Raw genomic sequence first — 14,991 nt, forward strand, 5'->3', positions numbered from 1 at the left:
GCTCTTGAGCTGGATGTCATTTCTCGTTAGGGCATGGGGCGGGGGCGGGAGCTGTTACACAACTTGAGCGGTTTTTGTCCCGAGAGGCTGTTTCTCTTCCCGACAAGTACGGGGTTCCATTGAAATACTGCTTGACCTTTCTCGGTAGATTCATCTCCACTTAATGACCTAGATTTTGTAGATTTTTATGGATTCACAATGAAAGTTGCCTTAAATTGCAGTAAAACACTCTTTGCTGGGGGCTGCTGGCACAAAAAAAAAAAAAAAAAAAAAAAAGTAGTCTTTTTTTTCAGGGTAACCTGACATATACAGGGTCATAGCTGTTTTGTATGTGTGTGAGAAACTGGACCAGCTTGATGACATCAAAGTGAAATGCAGGGACTTTTACTTAAGAAAGGCTTTACCTTTCCTAAGCCAGACCTGGACAAAGGGAGAGGTGATACGGGAAGAGAGGACATCTAAAAAGGGCTCTCATTTATGCTATGAATGAGAAAAAAAAAGCAAACACAGATCCTATACTACCCTTGTGTATGGAAAAACTTCTTCAGAGACCATAAAGAGTATCGGTCTTAGGCTTTAAGGAAAAAACACTGACTTTTCTCTGTTCCCTTCTTGTGTCTCCATAATTAGGAAGCGGAGGAGAAAGATCCTATTGTTCGTTTTAGAAACAGACAGCAGGGAGAACTGCTGACCCCTCTCTTTTAGCGGTTGCTCAATCGCTCCTTTCTATTCTTGAATTTCTTACAGCTATCATCAGATTTGGAACACTTTATGGTAAAGCCATTACAATTTCCTTCTGTTGTTAAAATCTGGGAGAGGGTGAGAAGAAAAAGAACCACCCAAATCTCTGAAAACGTATTTTGGCTAATCATCAAAATTCATGAAAAATTAATCAAATTTCTCCAAGCCTAATTATTTTGCAGACACACCCAAGGGAAAGCTGTTACTACAGCCCAACAACACATTAAAAGCATCTTTAAATAATTAAAGATGCAGTATGGATGCGTATTGTTTCCTGTATTTTGCAAAAAACCCATGCAATTAACCCCTGAGCAGTAACACTACTCGGAGCAGGACTTGAGTCCCTCTCTTAAGAGGCTCCCTCTTTAAATATCCCCCTTTTGCTTTTATGATTCTTCCTCTCCGTTTTTTGTTTTTTTTTTCTAATCTGAGCCTCACACACTTTTTGCATAAGGTTTGGCCTCTTTTTTTTTTTTTTTTTTTACTGGTCCATTCACAGTCCTAGGAGCCAAGCTGCAGCAAAGAGCACGGCCGTCCTGCTGCAAGCATCTCTCGTTACTTAAGTCTATTAATTGCTACAGCCAGACCGCTGCATCGCCTGTCCATTATAACAGCCCATCTCCTCCCCACCGTGCCCCTCGGTCTCCATCTCCATTACCTGAAAGGGTAATGCATCTTGCAGACAGAAAAAGCAATTTGCCTTGCAAAGATGGGGCCTGTTAATGAGCTGGATGGTCCTTTAGATGTTTCCAGGAAGATGGGCTAGGCTAGGGTGGGAGCAAGAGAATGGGAATCACTGGTGCTGGCTTTTCCTCTGGGTTTCCTGGGTGTACTGGGGCAATTTCAAGCCTTCTTGGAACACGGGTTTGCAGCCTGCTGCTCTGCCCTGAATTTGGGAAGGCAGCAGCCCCTTCCTGCTTTCAGAGGGGGGAAATTTTTTTCCCCATCACACAAACGCCAGATGCTCAGCCCTGTCCCTAAACTTGAGGCAACTGCTGCCAAAGCCCTTCAGCGAAGCTCAACGCAGAAAAATAAATCCAGCTACTCCACAAAGCTCAGAAATGTTATACCAGAGAGAGTATTGCAACCACGTTTTTAGAAGGATGTGTGTGATTTCTAGATTTTCAAAAGGAGCAGTGGCACCCCCCCTGTCCCCCCCTTTTGCAGCCAGGAGGAGTGATCTGTCACTCCTTAATTAGCCCTGAGGCAGTGGGCAGTGAGCAGGGGACCCCCGGGGACCCCCAGGATGGGCCATGGCCCCACGCAGGCTGCTCCCTGCCACCCCCCCAGTGGGGTGCCCTCTTCTTTGGGGGATGCCGGAGCGCTCTGATCTCTGTCAAAGACTGCCTTTATCTCCCCCCTGACAGAAATCAGCTCTCATTAGGGGATGGATTTCAAAATCTAGAGAATGACCCTTATCTTCTTTCCCCCAAATCTCCCAGCTGAGCTTTTCTCCCGCATACATTTCATATTTATACACAAATGAGGCTGCAGCTTTGAATCCCGGGGCAGCTTAGGACTAAATCTGCCCATGGCTGCGGGAGCCCTGGCCGGCCGCGGTGCTGCCTTCCCACCACCCGCTCCCACTCTACGGCACGGTGCTACCCATCAGTGCTCTCCCCATCCTCCCCCCTCTGAACCACTGCTTTCCAGACTCACCCAGTCCCATTTTACACCTGTTCCTAGGCCTGCCAGGATCATTTTTACCCGACACCCCTTCCTCGATCTCATGCAGAAACCCGCTCAGGAGCGAGCCGTGTTACCCTGATGCAATGATAGCTCCACTCTCGGGGATGGCTTCCACTAGAGCTAGGGTGGTGTGGGCAAATCCTGCCTGGCACTGCTGTTGGCCGGAGCTGAGCAGCACAGCTCAGCCCCGTGCTGAATTGCTACAGTCAGTGCAGCATCCAGGAGGGTCTTGGCACTGCAGCTTCACCTGCGTGCATGAGTATCTGCATGTAATACATAAAGACCATACCCTACATGAGGGACAGCAAAGCTTTGACTTATCGCAGATAATCTCTTCGTATTTAGGGTCTAGAGAAGCATTACAGCTGAATCTCCCCTTCTGCTCAAGCCATTACAGTAGTGCTAGGTGATGCAGCCAGTCCTCGATGGTGCTGTGCGGCAGAGGCACGATGCAGAGACATCTATCAGGCCTGGGAGCTGGGGGGTCGTACTAGGTTTTCCACCAGCTCCTGCCTTTCAGCACGATCCTTTGTGCCTTGTTGGGTCCTGTTTTCCTTAGAAAGGAGCCAGGGATTCACAGGGAAAATGCTGAGAGTGCATTAGCTAATAACTAGTGTCTACGGCACCGTTTGGTTGTGCACATTGCAAACCCGTGGAGGAGCTGCAGCTTAATCGGGTTAATGGTGACATTAACCCAGTGACACTAATCTCTTAACCTTCCAAAAAACCGCTATGAATCAGCAAAGATGGGTGTAAATACATCTCAACCCAAGAAAGGCTTTTCTAATTTACAGCCTTAGGACACAGCAAAGCCCTTGATCGGTAACCGGGTGAAAGAAACGCCAAACAACAAAACGCCCAACGCCCCCATCGCCGTGGCTGGGCCAGGTCGGATAGGGCTTTGCCAGCTACAAACACCCGAGGACAAAGCCGTGCCACTCCCCACTCAGCCTGGCTCCCTTCCCCGTCCTCAGTATCTCCCACCCGTGGCCGGACACCCCCGCTCACCCCTCGGCTGGTGATGGGCTGCGCGAGGCGGGTGCTGTGTTTGGGTGGCTGCACTGCTGTGGCTGCACTGCTGCATGAGGCTGGCTGCGATGCTGCGTTGGTGCCGCCGCGGAGAGAATGGGCTGCTCTCTGGGCACACACTGGGGTGGGCTGGTGTTTTCTGGGCACACTTTGGGGTGGGCTGGTGTTTTCGGGATGTGCCGGTAACTGTGGTTTTATTGCAGCTGCAGTTGGTAGGGAGATGGACTGAGTGACCTACTGCTCTTCTCTGCTTTTGGACCTCTGGGAGGGTTGAGGGTTTGGGGGTTGGTCCTCCTCAGGGATGGACTTGGTGAAAAAGAAAGCCCTGGCTTGGTTCTGGGACACCTTTTAAAGTGCTTTCCTAGAGCTATTCTGGTTTGTGGGTCATATTTAAAATAGCTGGTTTCACTTGCCTAACGGGGGGATTTGTAATCCCCTGACCTACAGTGAGAGCAAGTAAATATAATTTAATGCAAGCACCGCAGGGTAAATCTCTGGTCATTTACCTGAGGCAGTTTAAGCAGCATTTCAGCTGCGTTTTCTGCTGGCAGGTTTTCAGGCCCAAGCCAACACACTCCCCGCTTTGGTGGTGTTCAGGACGCCCTCAAACCACACTGCGGGGGGCTGTGTAACATGCACATTGACCCTTTTGCTCTGGAAACACAGCACAGGTGGGACGTGGATGGGGCTATTTAGAAAACAAATTGCTCAGACATCCCCCCTGGACAGCTTGGGATGTACTAACCCCTTTGTCCTAATTGGAATGTAAATTGTGAGGGGCAGTGATGGCAAAGCACCATCCATCACATACCGATGAGCTAAAATCCAGGCTGATGCTAAAGCTGCTCCATCACCAGACTCAGTACCAGTATTAGTGCGGAGATGAGCCAGGAAGGAAGCAGCTGAGAAGCTGCGAGCTGAACTGGCAGCTCGAAAAGGCTGGAGGTTTAGCCCAGGGGCTGCTGAATTCATGTCATTGTGGCTTGCCTGGCACACTACAAATGGGATTATGATGTTCTCTTAAGAGATAAATCCTGTTTCTTATTTCGGGGAGCCCTGAGTGCTCTCAGCGCAGCTCTCCAAAGGGGGACAATGGGGGAGGACCCCCCAAACCCCCCTCGCTTGCCTCCGTCCATGCCCTCCATGCGATTTAAGCCCAGGGTGGCAGGGGGGCACCGGCGGCGGAGCAAAGAGAAGCAGGTCATTCGGCCCTGGGAAAGGGACCAAACCGTGGGCGCAGGCGGGGGGGGGTGCACAGGAGCAGCCCCCCGCTTGCTGCCCCCTCTGCATCCCCAGCATCGCTCCGTGCCCCTCGGCTGGGCGCGTGGCCATCCCCACATGGGGACGGGAAAAGCCTCGTGTTTCCCAGTGCTGTTTGCTGCTTCCCTCCGCGGTCCCCCCGCTCTGTGCTGTGCTGCCCTGCCTTCTCGTGTGCCTGCACGTCGGGGATGGCGAGTGCAAGCCCCGAGGAGACACCACCTCGTCTAAAAAGCCAGTGTTTCCCTCTCCCAGCTGCAACTGGGCCGCCTCCAACTACAGTCGGTCTAACCAGTACTACAACAACCCCAACTACCACCACCGACACAACTACCACAACTACCGACACAACTACCACCACCACAACTACCACCACCACTACAGCCGCCACTACTCTACCCGCCACCACCGTCGCCACCACAGCAGCTACAGAGAGGGCTCCGGCAGCCACCACAAAGCAGGAGTTGGGTACTGCGCTTTCCTTTTCCTCTAACCCCTCTAACCCTACTAGGACCTTCCCCGCATCTTGCTCAGAGCCAGGATTAATAACAGGCACAGGCAAAATTTAAAGAGATCCCAACACTCTGGGAATGGCTTTGCGAGGAGCTGGAGGTGGCACAGGCTCAGGAATCGAGGTGCACAAGCGGCTCCCTGGCAATGTGGGGGTCTCTGTGCCACCCTCCTGGTGTCAGGCTCGGGGATAACGCAGCCCTCCCTGGGGTGTTGTGATGCTGAATTAGCATCGGTGTTTGGGAAGGAGGTGGAAGACCCTATAAAAGCCCTCAGAAGTATTCTCTTGCCTCTTACTGCCAGTAAAAAGGGGTTCTGTTACTATTATAGAAGAATGTCACTTCAAATTTAGCACATCAACCGGTAGCTAAGAGACCTGTCATCATTTATACAAGTCTTTTGGTTTACGCTGCTGCTCTTTGCGATGTAACCTAGCCAGAGCCCACAGGAGAGCCAGGGAAGCGTTTAACTTACAACACGCAGGTGTGGGCCAGGTATTTATCAGGTCAAGACAAACTTCTCCTGCAATCAGCTAGAAATGGGATGATCAAACTCCCTGTTGGTAGAGGCACATTCTCTACTGTATGTGTTCCACTGAGAGATACAGAGAGACGTATCTCGCTGAGCCTTGTTTTTAAAAAGTGCTATAATGGTATTTACAGTTAATAAATAATTTTAGGGAGTTATATTCAGGTTATTCAGAAATAAGTTGAGCTAGCAGCAAAAGGGAACGCAATCAAAAGAATTGAGTTGCATAGCTGGATAGGATACACGCAAAAATGCAAGTGCAAAAGCTGCAGAAACCTTTGTTAGCTCTTCATAAAGAGGGAAAGCCGATAGTAACAATGAATGTCAAAGGGGACACTCATTTAACTCCAGGAATCTGATTAAAGCAGTTCGGGCACCTTTCTTTATATCTTTACATAAGGTTAGCTCAGGATGGTTAAAAAAACCTACCAAAATCATATGCTGGGAGGACCCGCCTCCACCCGATACTCTGCAGTGAAATAGATTTGCGAATCAGCAGCACATTTTGCTTATTCAAGATGCACTAATTTGCTTATTCAAGATACAGGCCTAAACTAAGAAATGCAAATTTGTGCTCCAGCTCGGGACACCACCGCCCTCCCCAGCCAGAGGAGCCTTACACGGTGCTGAGCTGCTAATGGCAAGCCAAGGGAAAGGAAACAGGGAACTGCGCTGCCAGAACAAAACCAGCTTACAAACTGGTGCAAGGGATGCAGGTCGCTGAACGGGAGGTCTTAGTAACGAAGCAAGATCGCTACCGCAACACAGTCACTACAAAGTGACCTCGTGGGGAAAAAGTTGCTGCTGGCAAATAGGCAATTCAGTGGCCAGGCACACGCTGCCACGGAGCAGGGAGGAAAAGAGGAGCTGCCAGAGGAACCGCACGTGTCCCAAACCAGCCTGGGGACATGAGGGATGAGCCCTAATGCGGGCAGACAGGGCAACCGTGTGGCAGCGCAGGTGGCATTTGTTAGAGGGATTCTAGGTCACGTCCCCGACCCTGCAGTGTCAGGTCCTTGCAATTTCCTTTAGGAAAAGGTCACGGAGCTGGCCTCATCCCAGGGACTGCAGTTATTTGTCTGTATTTTGTCAAACCAAATCCTGAGCTACACCTTGAAGTAAATAACAGTAAGGATAAACCCAAGGTGTAACTCACCCAACATCACTTAAATACACACTAAACTAGTGGATTAGCTCTACTTCACCAGAAATGAAGTTCATCCGCTCTCCAAAGCAACGTCGACAATCCTTAACTTCAAAATCAGAAACGAGTGACTTCATTGCCCCACTGGCTGTCTCTAGACCCAGTAACGTGACAATATTCTCCCCCACTCTTTCCTTCTCGGCTGTGGCAGTGAGTTTGTGCACACTCACGCACGTGTCCCCCGCGTGCGTTTGGGCACGAGTTTAGTCAGATTTCCCTGCTGACCGAAATCCTCAGGGATGTGCCACAGAAGTCTTCAGACTCCAAAGATAAGCTGAGTGCAGTTGGACTTAAACCATCCATACGCAACGAGCTTCTGCTACTGAACTTCCCCCAAAAGTTTCAGGTTAAGGATCTTGAAAAGAACAAATACGTCCCGTAGGCACGCTCGTAGGTGAAGCTCAAAGCATTAACTTCAGGAATGATTTTGTAGGGTTTTACCGACACCAGATGCTAGATGGGGTCTCATTCGTGTATAATCCAAAATACTAACTCCTGTTCTAACCTGTCCACCAGCCACCAATGGATCGTCCATATGGGACATAAGAGCTATGGCTAATAGTAACTGGGCAAACATCACCTGGAGCCACAATTACTCTGCAGGAACTGACTTTGTGGTTAAGTATATCACCAGTAAGCATCAGATCGCGTGGGGACTCTACAGGGTGGTGACGCCATTAGAGATCCTGCCAGCTCCAACGATTATAACCTATTAGTCGGTCTTAATTACTTACTGTGTGTGGAATGATGCTCTGTGGCCGTGGGGGGGATGGGAGAGGGGAACAGGTCATGGTTGTGGCTGTTGAGTGTGCACCAGAGCTAACACTGGTGACCGACAAGTGATTCCCCCTCCTTGCATCGACTGCTGTAAGATGTTTATGAAACATAGATGAGCAAGGCTGTTCATTGAGCTGGGCTGCACATGGTCACAACCTAAAGAGCCTTAAATATATAAATATATATATATATATATATAAAAAAAAATACAAAAGGGGACAAAACTTTAAGGGGAAACCAAATGATATCTACCTAAATTGGAGACCAATTTTAATCACCTTTGAAGATGAGCTTTCTTGAACCTGGAGTTGGCAGAATCATCTATGATCCCAAACCTCCTGTCGTATCAGATATCATTGTCTCTTAATATTGTAAGGCTAAGTACTTAAGTCTGGAAACTCAAAGCCAGCATCTCTGGTTTTAGTACTCGTTTAGAAAGATGTTTACGTGTTATTGGTTGGTTGGTTGGGTTTTGTTGTTTTTTTTATAGATAGGCAGTGATGACTACTGCTTATCTCTGACTTTATTTCCCAGCCATTTCAGCCCTCATATCATCTGGTACGCCAGTCTTAAATCGGCATTTAAAATAAACCAGCTAGGTGTAATTATTGACAGCAAACCACTTTTGGTCATTTACAACATTGCTTAAGAGATGACCTTGATTTCTTCTTGAAACAATTTCTAATGTGCAGCCAGTACCTGGTCTTGCTCCGTAGGCAGCTGCGCTGCGCTCAGCCTTCCCTTTTCTAACCAGTTTCCATAATTCAGGATATGCACCAGCTTTCCAAGCCCTAAATGCCAAGTATTTCAGCTCCCAACCCACCCCCTGCCAGCCTTGGTTTTCCCCATCACCAGGAAGCACAAAGCGCAGGCGATGCCCTTCCAGAGCCCACGTGCTGAGTCTGTGCTCGGGATGGGCTGCAGCAGCACCACGGGATACCCTTCCCAGGATCGGGCCAGGAAGGAGGAAATCTCCGAGATTTCAGCCCTTCCCAAACAGCCACAGCTCTCCTCCCTTTCTGGTGGCATCTGAAGCAAACGGCACGCTTTTGGCCCCAAACCCACACTTCTCCTTGCCCGCAGCACTGCTGAACTGGGAGGCGCGCACCTCCAGCACCACAAATCAAAGCCCTGCTGCAGGCTTGCTTCTAATTTGATGGTTTAATGCTCAGCATTAAGCTCATCAGCCAACGATTCCCGGCACAGTGCAAAGACAAGGTCATCCTCGGATAGAGCCTGGCAGCAACCAGCCTGCGAGCATCCCTCCTTGAGCTGAAGGGTTAAACTCTCCCCCCCAAAAGCAGAATCGCGAGCAGGTTGCAACATCCAGCTCATTCAAAGCCTCCTTAAGCCACCAGCAAAACCAGTGCACAGGTACCACTCCTGAAAGCACAAGAATTGGCTCCTTTCTTGAGTCCTTAGCACCTTCATCCAGCTGAGCAGGACCAGGCAGATTTCACAGCTTTTGTGGGAAATACTCAAATATCCAGAGGCTGGGCAGATAAAGGACCTATCCAGTCTATAAAAGTAGGGAGAGATCTGAATAGCTACCAGTATTTTTTTCCAGTATGGCAAGCAGGGATGCAGCAAACCCTCCCAGCATATTCCTGCATCACTGATTTTCTTCTATTCTCAGTGAGAAATAATCACAAAGCCGTTAATAGCTCCTTGACCATCAGGCTGTATTATTTCTGCTCAGCAGCTAGGGATAGCGTAATGCATTGCCTGCAGTGTCAACACGGTAATCTCTCCGAGCCTCCTGCGGCTGGGTTTGATGTGCGGTTTCTGTTTCTCAGGTAACAAGACAGAGAAATCTATCCCTGTTAAAGCTCAGACCCCTTCCTCTGTGCAGCTGGCGAATCTGACGCCGGGAATGATGTACAAGCTGTGGGTGTTCCCCATATGGTCTAGCCCCAGTGAACACTCGTACATAACCTTTACCACCAGCTCAGGTGAGATGGGCTTCAGCCCCGCCGCGGGGTGCGTTTCCGAGGCATGTCCCATCCATCACCGCCGACAGCATTCGCGTGGTGGTGGGAGGTGGTGTGACCATGAGCGCATGGAACAACCCTCATCCACCCCCCCGGCAGCCCCTCCATCTCTGCCCTGACGAAAGAGCCACCCTCAGCATCGCCGGGAGGTCGCTCCACATTGCAGGGAGGAGGAGAGCCCCGGGAGGGGATGGGGGTCCCTTGGAAGGAAAGGGTCCTGAAGGAGGGTGGAGAGAACATTCTTACGTTGTCATGCGGCTCTGCTTGAAGCCCTGCCACTGCGTGTTTGCACTTCCACACGCGTGTTGCTACTCGTGGTGGCAGTGGTTGCTTTGGCCCTGGAGAGCGTGCACGCTGCTGGCCCCAGGTCATGACAGAGGGGCAGGAGGGGATGTACTGGTGATGGGATGCAGGCGAGGGGCAGGACTGGGATGGGGAACGTGGTGTTTGCAGAAGACCTCGGTCAGAGCTGCATGTGGCACATGCTAGGGCTTTCCATCCTCCAGGTACGTTCCCTCTGGCAACTGTGCAATTAATTGCATGAGCAATTTTCCAGGCTTAGCACCTGAGTGATTTTTACAGCTTTCTAATCATGGGCTTCCCACACTGCCCACCAAATGCCAGAGAAATACCCTGACTGACTTCTATAGGTATTGAATCAGGCTTTATGCATTTATAGAACTTCACTGTTCACATTTGATGACTTCCAGTAACTCAAACCAGCCGTTATTTCCTTTGTATTCACCCGGGGGTTTTGCCGTAGGAATCTGCGCACACCACCTGTCAAAGCGTGGGTCTAAACACTTAGCTGAAAAACCAAGGAGCAAGCAACACCGGAGCGACCCACACTGACAGATGTAGTACGCAGAGGCTGTGATTTTCAAAAATTAAAATTATTTTGCTCAGATCCAGCCATGTAATGGAAAGCTCAAGCACTTACCAGTCTCTTTGCTGGGAAATGCAAAAAAGAAAACGTAACGCAGAGCAAGGGAGTTCTGCAGGGGGAGGTGGGGAGCAGCAGCACACACAACCCCCCCGCCCCCATCTTATTTGGTGTCCAAAAATCTGGTAAGGCATAACACTGCCAAGTAATTCTCTGATGTGCTAAGATGACGCGGGGTTAGATGGCAACCGCTGGTATTTCGACATGTCTAATGCTGCCCAGCACCGAGAAATACCCAGCGAGCGCTGACCTTGGCTCTGTCCTGCCTCTGCCCCACGCTGAGGTCTGACGTGCCTCCTCCTCAACCTGCTCCATCACCCTGCGATGTGGTCAAACTCCCGGCACAGCAGCCCCCGGCACACGCCTGCCTTTGCAGAGAGCCGTGTTTTCAGAAGTGATTTATTTTTCACTGGGTTTTCCCCCATCGCTCTGCCGCTGCACACGCCGGCCGGCACGGCTGCCTGGCCTCGGGAGTTTTCACAGCTTTGCTTCAGCAGGACGTGGCTCGCAGACACGCAAACTGTCTGCAGGTTTCCAGTCCCTGGGCTCCCAGCCTGCTCCTACATTGCAGGGGCTGATTCTGACCCCAGACAGTAAGAGCTGATTTTTCAACTCAGACTGTCTCCAGAACAGCTCCAGCCGCAATGTTGCACCCCCAATTTTATTTCTGCTTCTGGACCCTCCCCTGACTCAGAAATCACCACCAGCTCCACGGCCGCCACCCCATACCATGCAACGTGTCTCTCAGGATAATTATTTCCCAACGCGGACCCGCCTGTTTTCTTTTCTCGCCTGCTTTTCATGCCCTTTGGGATCTGGGGGGAGAGGGGGCAGCCCCCTGCACAACGGACAGCAAGGGGCAGGGAATCGTTAGAAAGCGGGGCTGGGGAGGGGAGGAAGCAAAATCCTTGGCTGATTGATGCTGGCAGTCTCGGCATATCTATTTTTTTGTAATTAAGGGGTTCCTACTGATATTATCATGGAGAGTAAAGGATGGGGCCACCTCTGTCCCTGCGATAGAGGATGATTGGTGACCTGAGCCCTATCGCTGTAGGATGCACGGAGCTATCGCCATCCCTGCATGCATAAACGCTGCAGACCCATTTATTTGCTGGCTGGATACTGCTGACACAAGTGTTTGGCCCCCGCTGACAATCATATGCCATCAGGAATGCTTTTGACAAAAAAAGCACTGTTCCGGGTTTGTTGGGGGGGGGGGGGGTTTGTTTGTTGGGTTTTTTTGTGGGTTTTGTTTTTTTAATGTTTTGCAAATAGCTGTTCTAAAGGTTTCTTCCGTTTGAGGGTAGATAAATAAGTAGTCCACCCGCACTGTGGTTGTAGGACATCGCCCTCCAACTTTGCTTCCAACAGCTCAATAACCCAACAGAGTTCCTTCCAGTAGTAAACACCACCCTGAAACCACAAACATAGTCTAATACAAAGAGATCTTCTAAATTTAAAAAAAAAAAAAAAAAAAAGAAAAATTCCCCAGCCTGTACAAACACTGGTTTTGTTTGGAACCTGTCTGTTTCATGAAGCAGCTCATGCAAGGCTGGAGCCAGTGAGACTTTAGCAACCCAGCAGTCTGCCTTACAAAGAAAGAAAAACAAAATTCTGTTGGTGGAACAGGGTCAGCTTTGTTATTGGCATATAAACTACAACTGTTAGGTAATGTGTTTTCTGCCACAAGATTATCATTAATTTAAAATAAAAAAAGTCACTGCAGTTGCACTTCAAATCAATACCTGTTCGATTACACAGCTGCTTTCTGCTGTTTCCCCTTGACGTCGGCCTTACATTAAAGCAAATCAAAACATCCTCTCTGACAGCCATGTACTTAATCTTCTCTCTCTCAATGCTGCAATGACAGTCACTCGTTTATTCTAAATACAAGATTGCTGTGACTATAATTTTGTCGTCATGTGTTGCTTTTTTGGGAAGGATGGCAATTATACCTCTACTTTGGCGATAGGCAGTGCCACGATCCTACTGCAAGATCCCCTGGTGACTTGGTACTCAGACCCTTCCCTCCCTGTAAAACTCAGCCCTGACTCGTGTGGTGGCACAAACCCACCTCACAGGCGGCTCTGGCGTTTCGTACTTCAAAGACCTCCTTATTTACCCCTTAGCGCTGGTTTCTGCAGAAACCTCATCCCATCAGGACTGCCAATACAACCTTTTTCCATTTCCAAGCTGTCCAGTAAAGCTTTCTTCCCCTTTTCCTCCCCAAGCACTCAGCTAATTGAATCCCGTTCTCAGCTCCTCTTGTTATAATCTCATTCTCTCCATTATAGTAAGTGCGCGTCTTTGAGGACTATGTAGCTCAGGTTGCGTTAAAGGTAAATATTAAATCCGGCAGCATTAGAGGGAAAAGCAGCAGAAGGGAGCCATGGCACCATTAGGCAGCTTCTTCCACCCGGCTTCCCCAGGAGCTCGGTGCCTCTCCCAAACCCAGAGCATCCAGGGAGCGACGTAACTCCTGTAGCAAACGGTACCCTGTCTTGTTGTTCTCTTTTACCTGACTTTCCTCATCAGGGTTTGGCTGCAATTACCTACTGACAACGTGGCTTAGATTCCATCTTAAGGAAAGCACCTCTTCTCTTGGGTTCAGTTTTGATGGAATAAGTGCGCGCTTGCAGCCCTGAAATGGTGCGGGTTAGGAAAGTTTACCAATTCAATCAATTTTTAAAAGTTGTTGCCTCTCTTTTATGCTTTCTTTGTAAGCACCACCTTGGGTTTCGGCACATGGGCAACACAAAAAGATGCTCGTTGCACTGTGCTGCCCATCTCAGGCAAACCCCTGCTAAATCCCAGTTCCATCCCATCCAGCCCAGATCTCCCACGCTCCTGCCAGGAATACCTCTCTCTGTTTGTACTGCAGTCTGGTTAAATTTAGCCCCCCTGCTGCGCTGAAGGTTATTTTCTCCTCTGCTCTGTCTTGCTGAATACGAAGTGCATGTCAATGAGAGCCAGAAAATGGCAGCTTGTTGCTATTTATAGGACACATATTTGTCTGTCTGACCGTGTATGGGAGCTGCAAACAAGTCAGAGTACGTGAGGGAGGACACGGCCGTTAGGAGCCAGAGAGGGACCAAGGCACCTCCTTGCTTGGTATTAATCACATCAATACTCAACAGCCCTGCGAGGGTGCTGGAAGCAGTGGTACAAAGAGCTTAACCCAAGAGAAAAAGAGAAAAAAGCTACCTGGGACCCACTCCTTAAAGAGCTGTTCCCAGTGCTATGTCCCTCCTTGTGCGTTGGCCAAGTCTTGGTGGGCTTCCACAAGTCCCCTCTCAGCCCTGGAGACCCCCTACAGCCAGCCAAAGGCGGCAGGACCCTGGCGGTGGTGGCAGCAGAGCCACTGCCCATCGCCTCTGCGGCTTGGGCAAGGCTGCCTCGCAGGATTTGAGATTTTCCCAGCTCCAGGCTGCTAATGAGCCCTTCAGGGCTCAGCAACCCTCTGGATCTAGTGGTGCTGCTCAGCCTCACCAGCCACCAGGGACTGGATCTGCTTGGACACGTTTCTTTCAGACCTTCTCGCTTCCAGGGCAGTTTTCAGACACAGTAAAATGAAAGATCAAATCTGTTACCCAGCTTCTTTTGCCATTATTTGCAACGCACCCTTCTCACTGGTCTGTGCTAGGTTTTACTTTCTGTTGTGACCCTTCGCTGTCTGTAGCTCCTGCTAAAACGTTGAGTTGACCTACCACCACAGAAGAAAACCGAAAAAAAAGCAAAAGCCACAGATCCCTGTGCTACAGTCTCAGATAATCTGGTCAGTACACACACAGACACACAAATGCAGCGCTAACGATGATTTTTAAGCCGGTGGACTGTGTCTTACTATTCACCTGCTTTCCCTCTGTGGTCTGCCCCTTATAGCTCTTTTTGCTTTCCATTTTCCTCCCAGCTTATACCAAGAACCACGTGGACATCGCAACACAGGGCTGGTTCATCGGGCTGATGTGTGCCATAGCTCTCCTGGTCCTTATTCTCTTGATCGTCTGCTTCATCAAGAGGAGCAGAGGCGGGAAATACCCAGGTAAGAGCATTGCATGGCAATTATTTGTGTTCATGGTTTAAACATCCCCAGGCTTCTGGGGATTAATCAAATCGTATTGCTCTCAGATAGATGCTTCTGATTACAAAGGCTCTTCTTTCTCTGCAGTGGGAATGCTATTATTAGTGGGAAGCGTTTCAGTTAATTAAAGGTCAGGTGAGAGCTCTGTGCTGTGCAGACTTTTGGCTGCAGAGCTGGACACTCCTGCTGTGCGTGACCCAACCTCTACTCTGCAAATTTGCTTGTCCTTATCTAGAAAAAG

At 49.6% G+C, this 14,991-nt stretch overlaps 1 protein-coding gene across 20 annotated transcripts in view; it reads left to right on the forward strand.

Moving 5' to 3' along the window:
- The window catches only part of NFASC (neurofascin), a 97,138-nt gene that overhangs the window by 70,453 nt on the left and 11,694 nt on the right, over positions 1–14,991 (forward strand). For 9 of the 20 annotated variants that reach the window (XM_056361639.1, XM_056361635.1, XM_056361640.1 and 6 more), the window contains 4 exons: positions 4,972–5,184; positions 7,475–7,591; positions 9,532–9,687; positions 14,580–14,711. In XM_056361639.1, coding sequence (XP_056217614.1) covers positions 4,972–5,184; positions 7,475–7,591; positions 9,532–9,687; positions 14,580–14,711 — 618 coding nt within the window. The remainder of the gene's footprint in view (positions 1–4,971; positions 5,185–7,474; positions 7,592–9,531; positions 9,688–14,579; positions 14,712–14,991) is intronic. The other 11 variants (XM_056361649.1, XM_056361645.1, XM_056361648.1 and 8 more) reach the window with 2 other exon arrangements.

Source organism: Falco biarmicus, chromosome 16 (genome assembly GCF_023638135.1).
Source record: "Falco biarmicus isolate bFalBia1 chromosome 16, bFalBia1.pri, whole genome shotgun sequence".
NCBI classification, from domain to species: domain Eukaryota; kingdom Metazoa; phylum Chordata; class Aves; order Falconiformes; family Falconidae; genus Falco; species Falco biarmicus.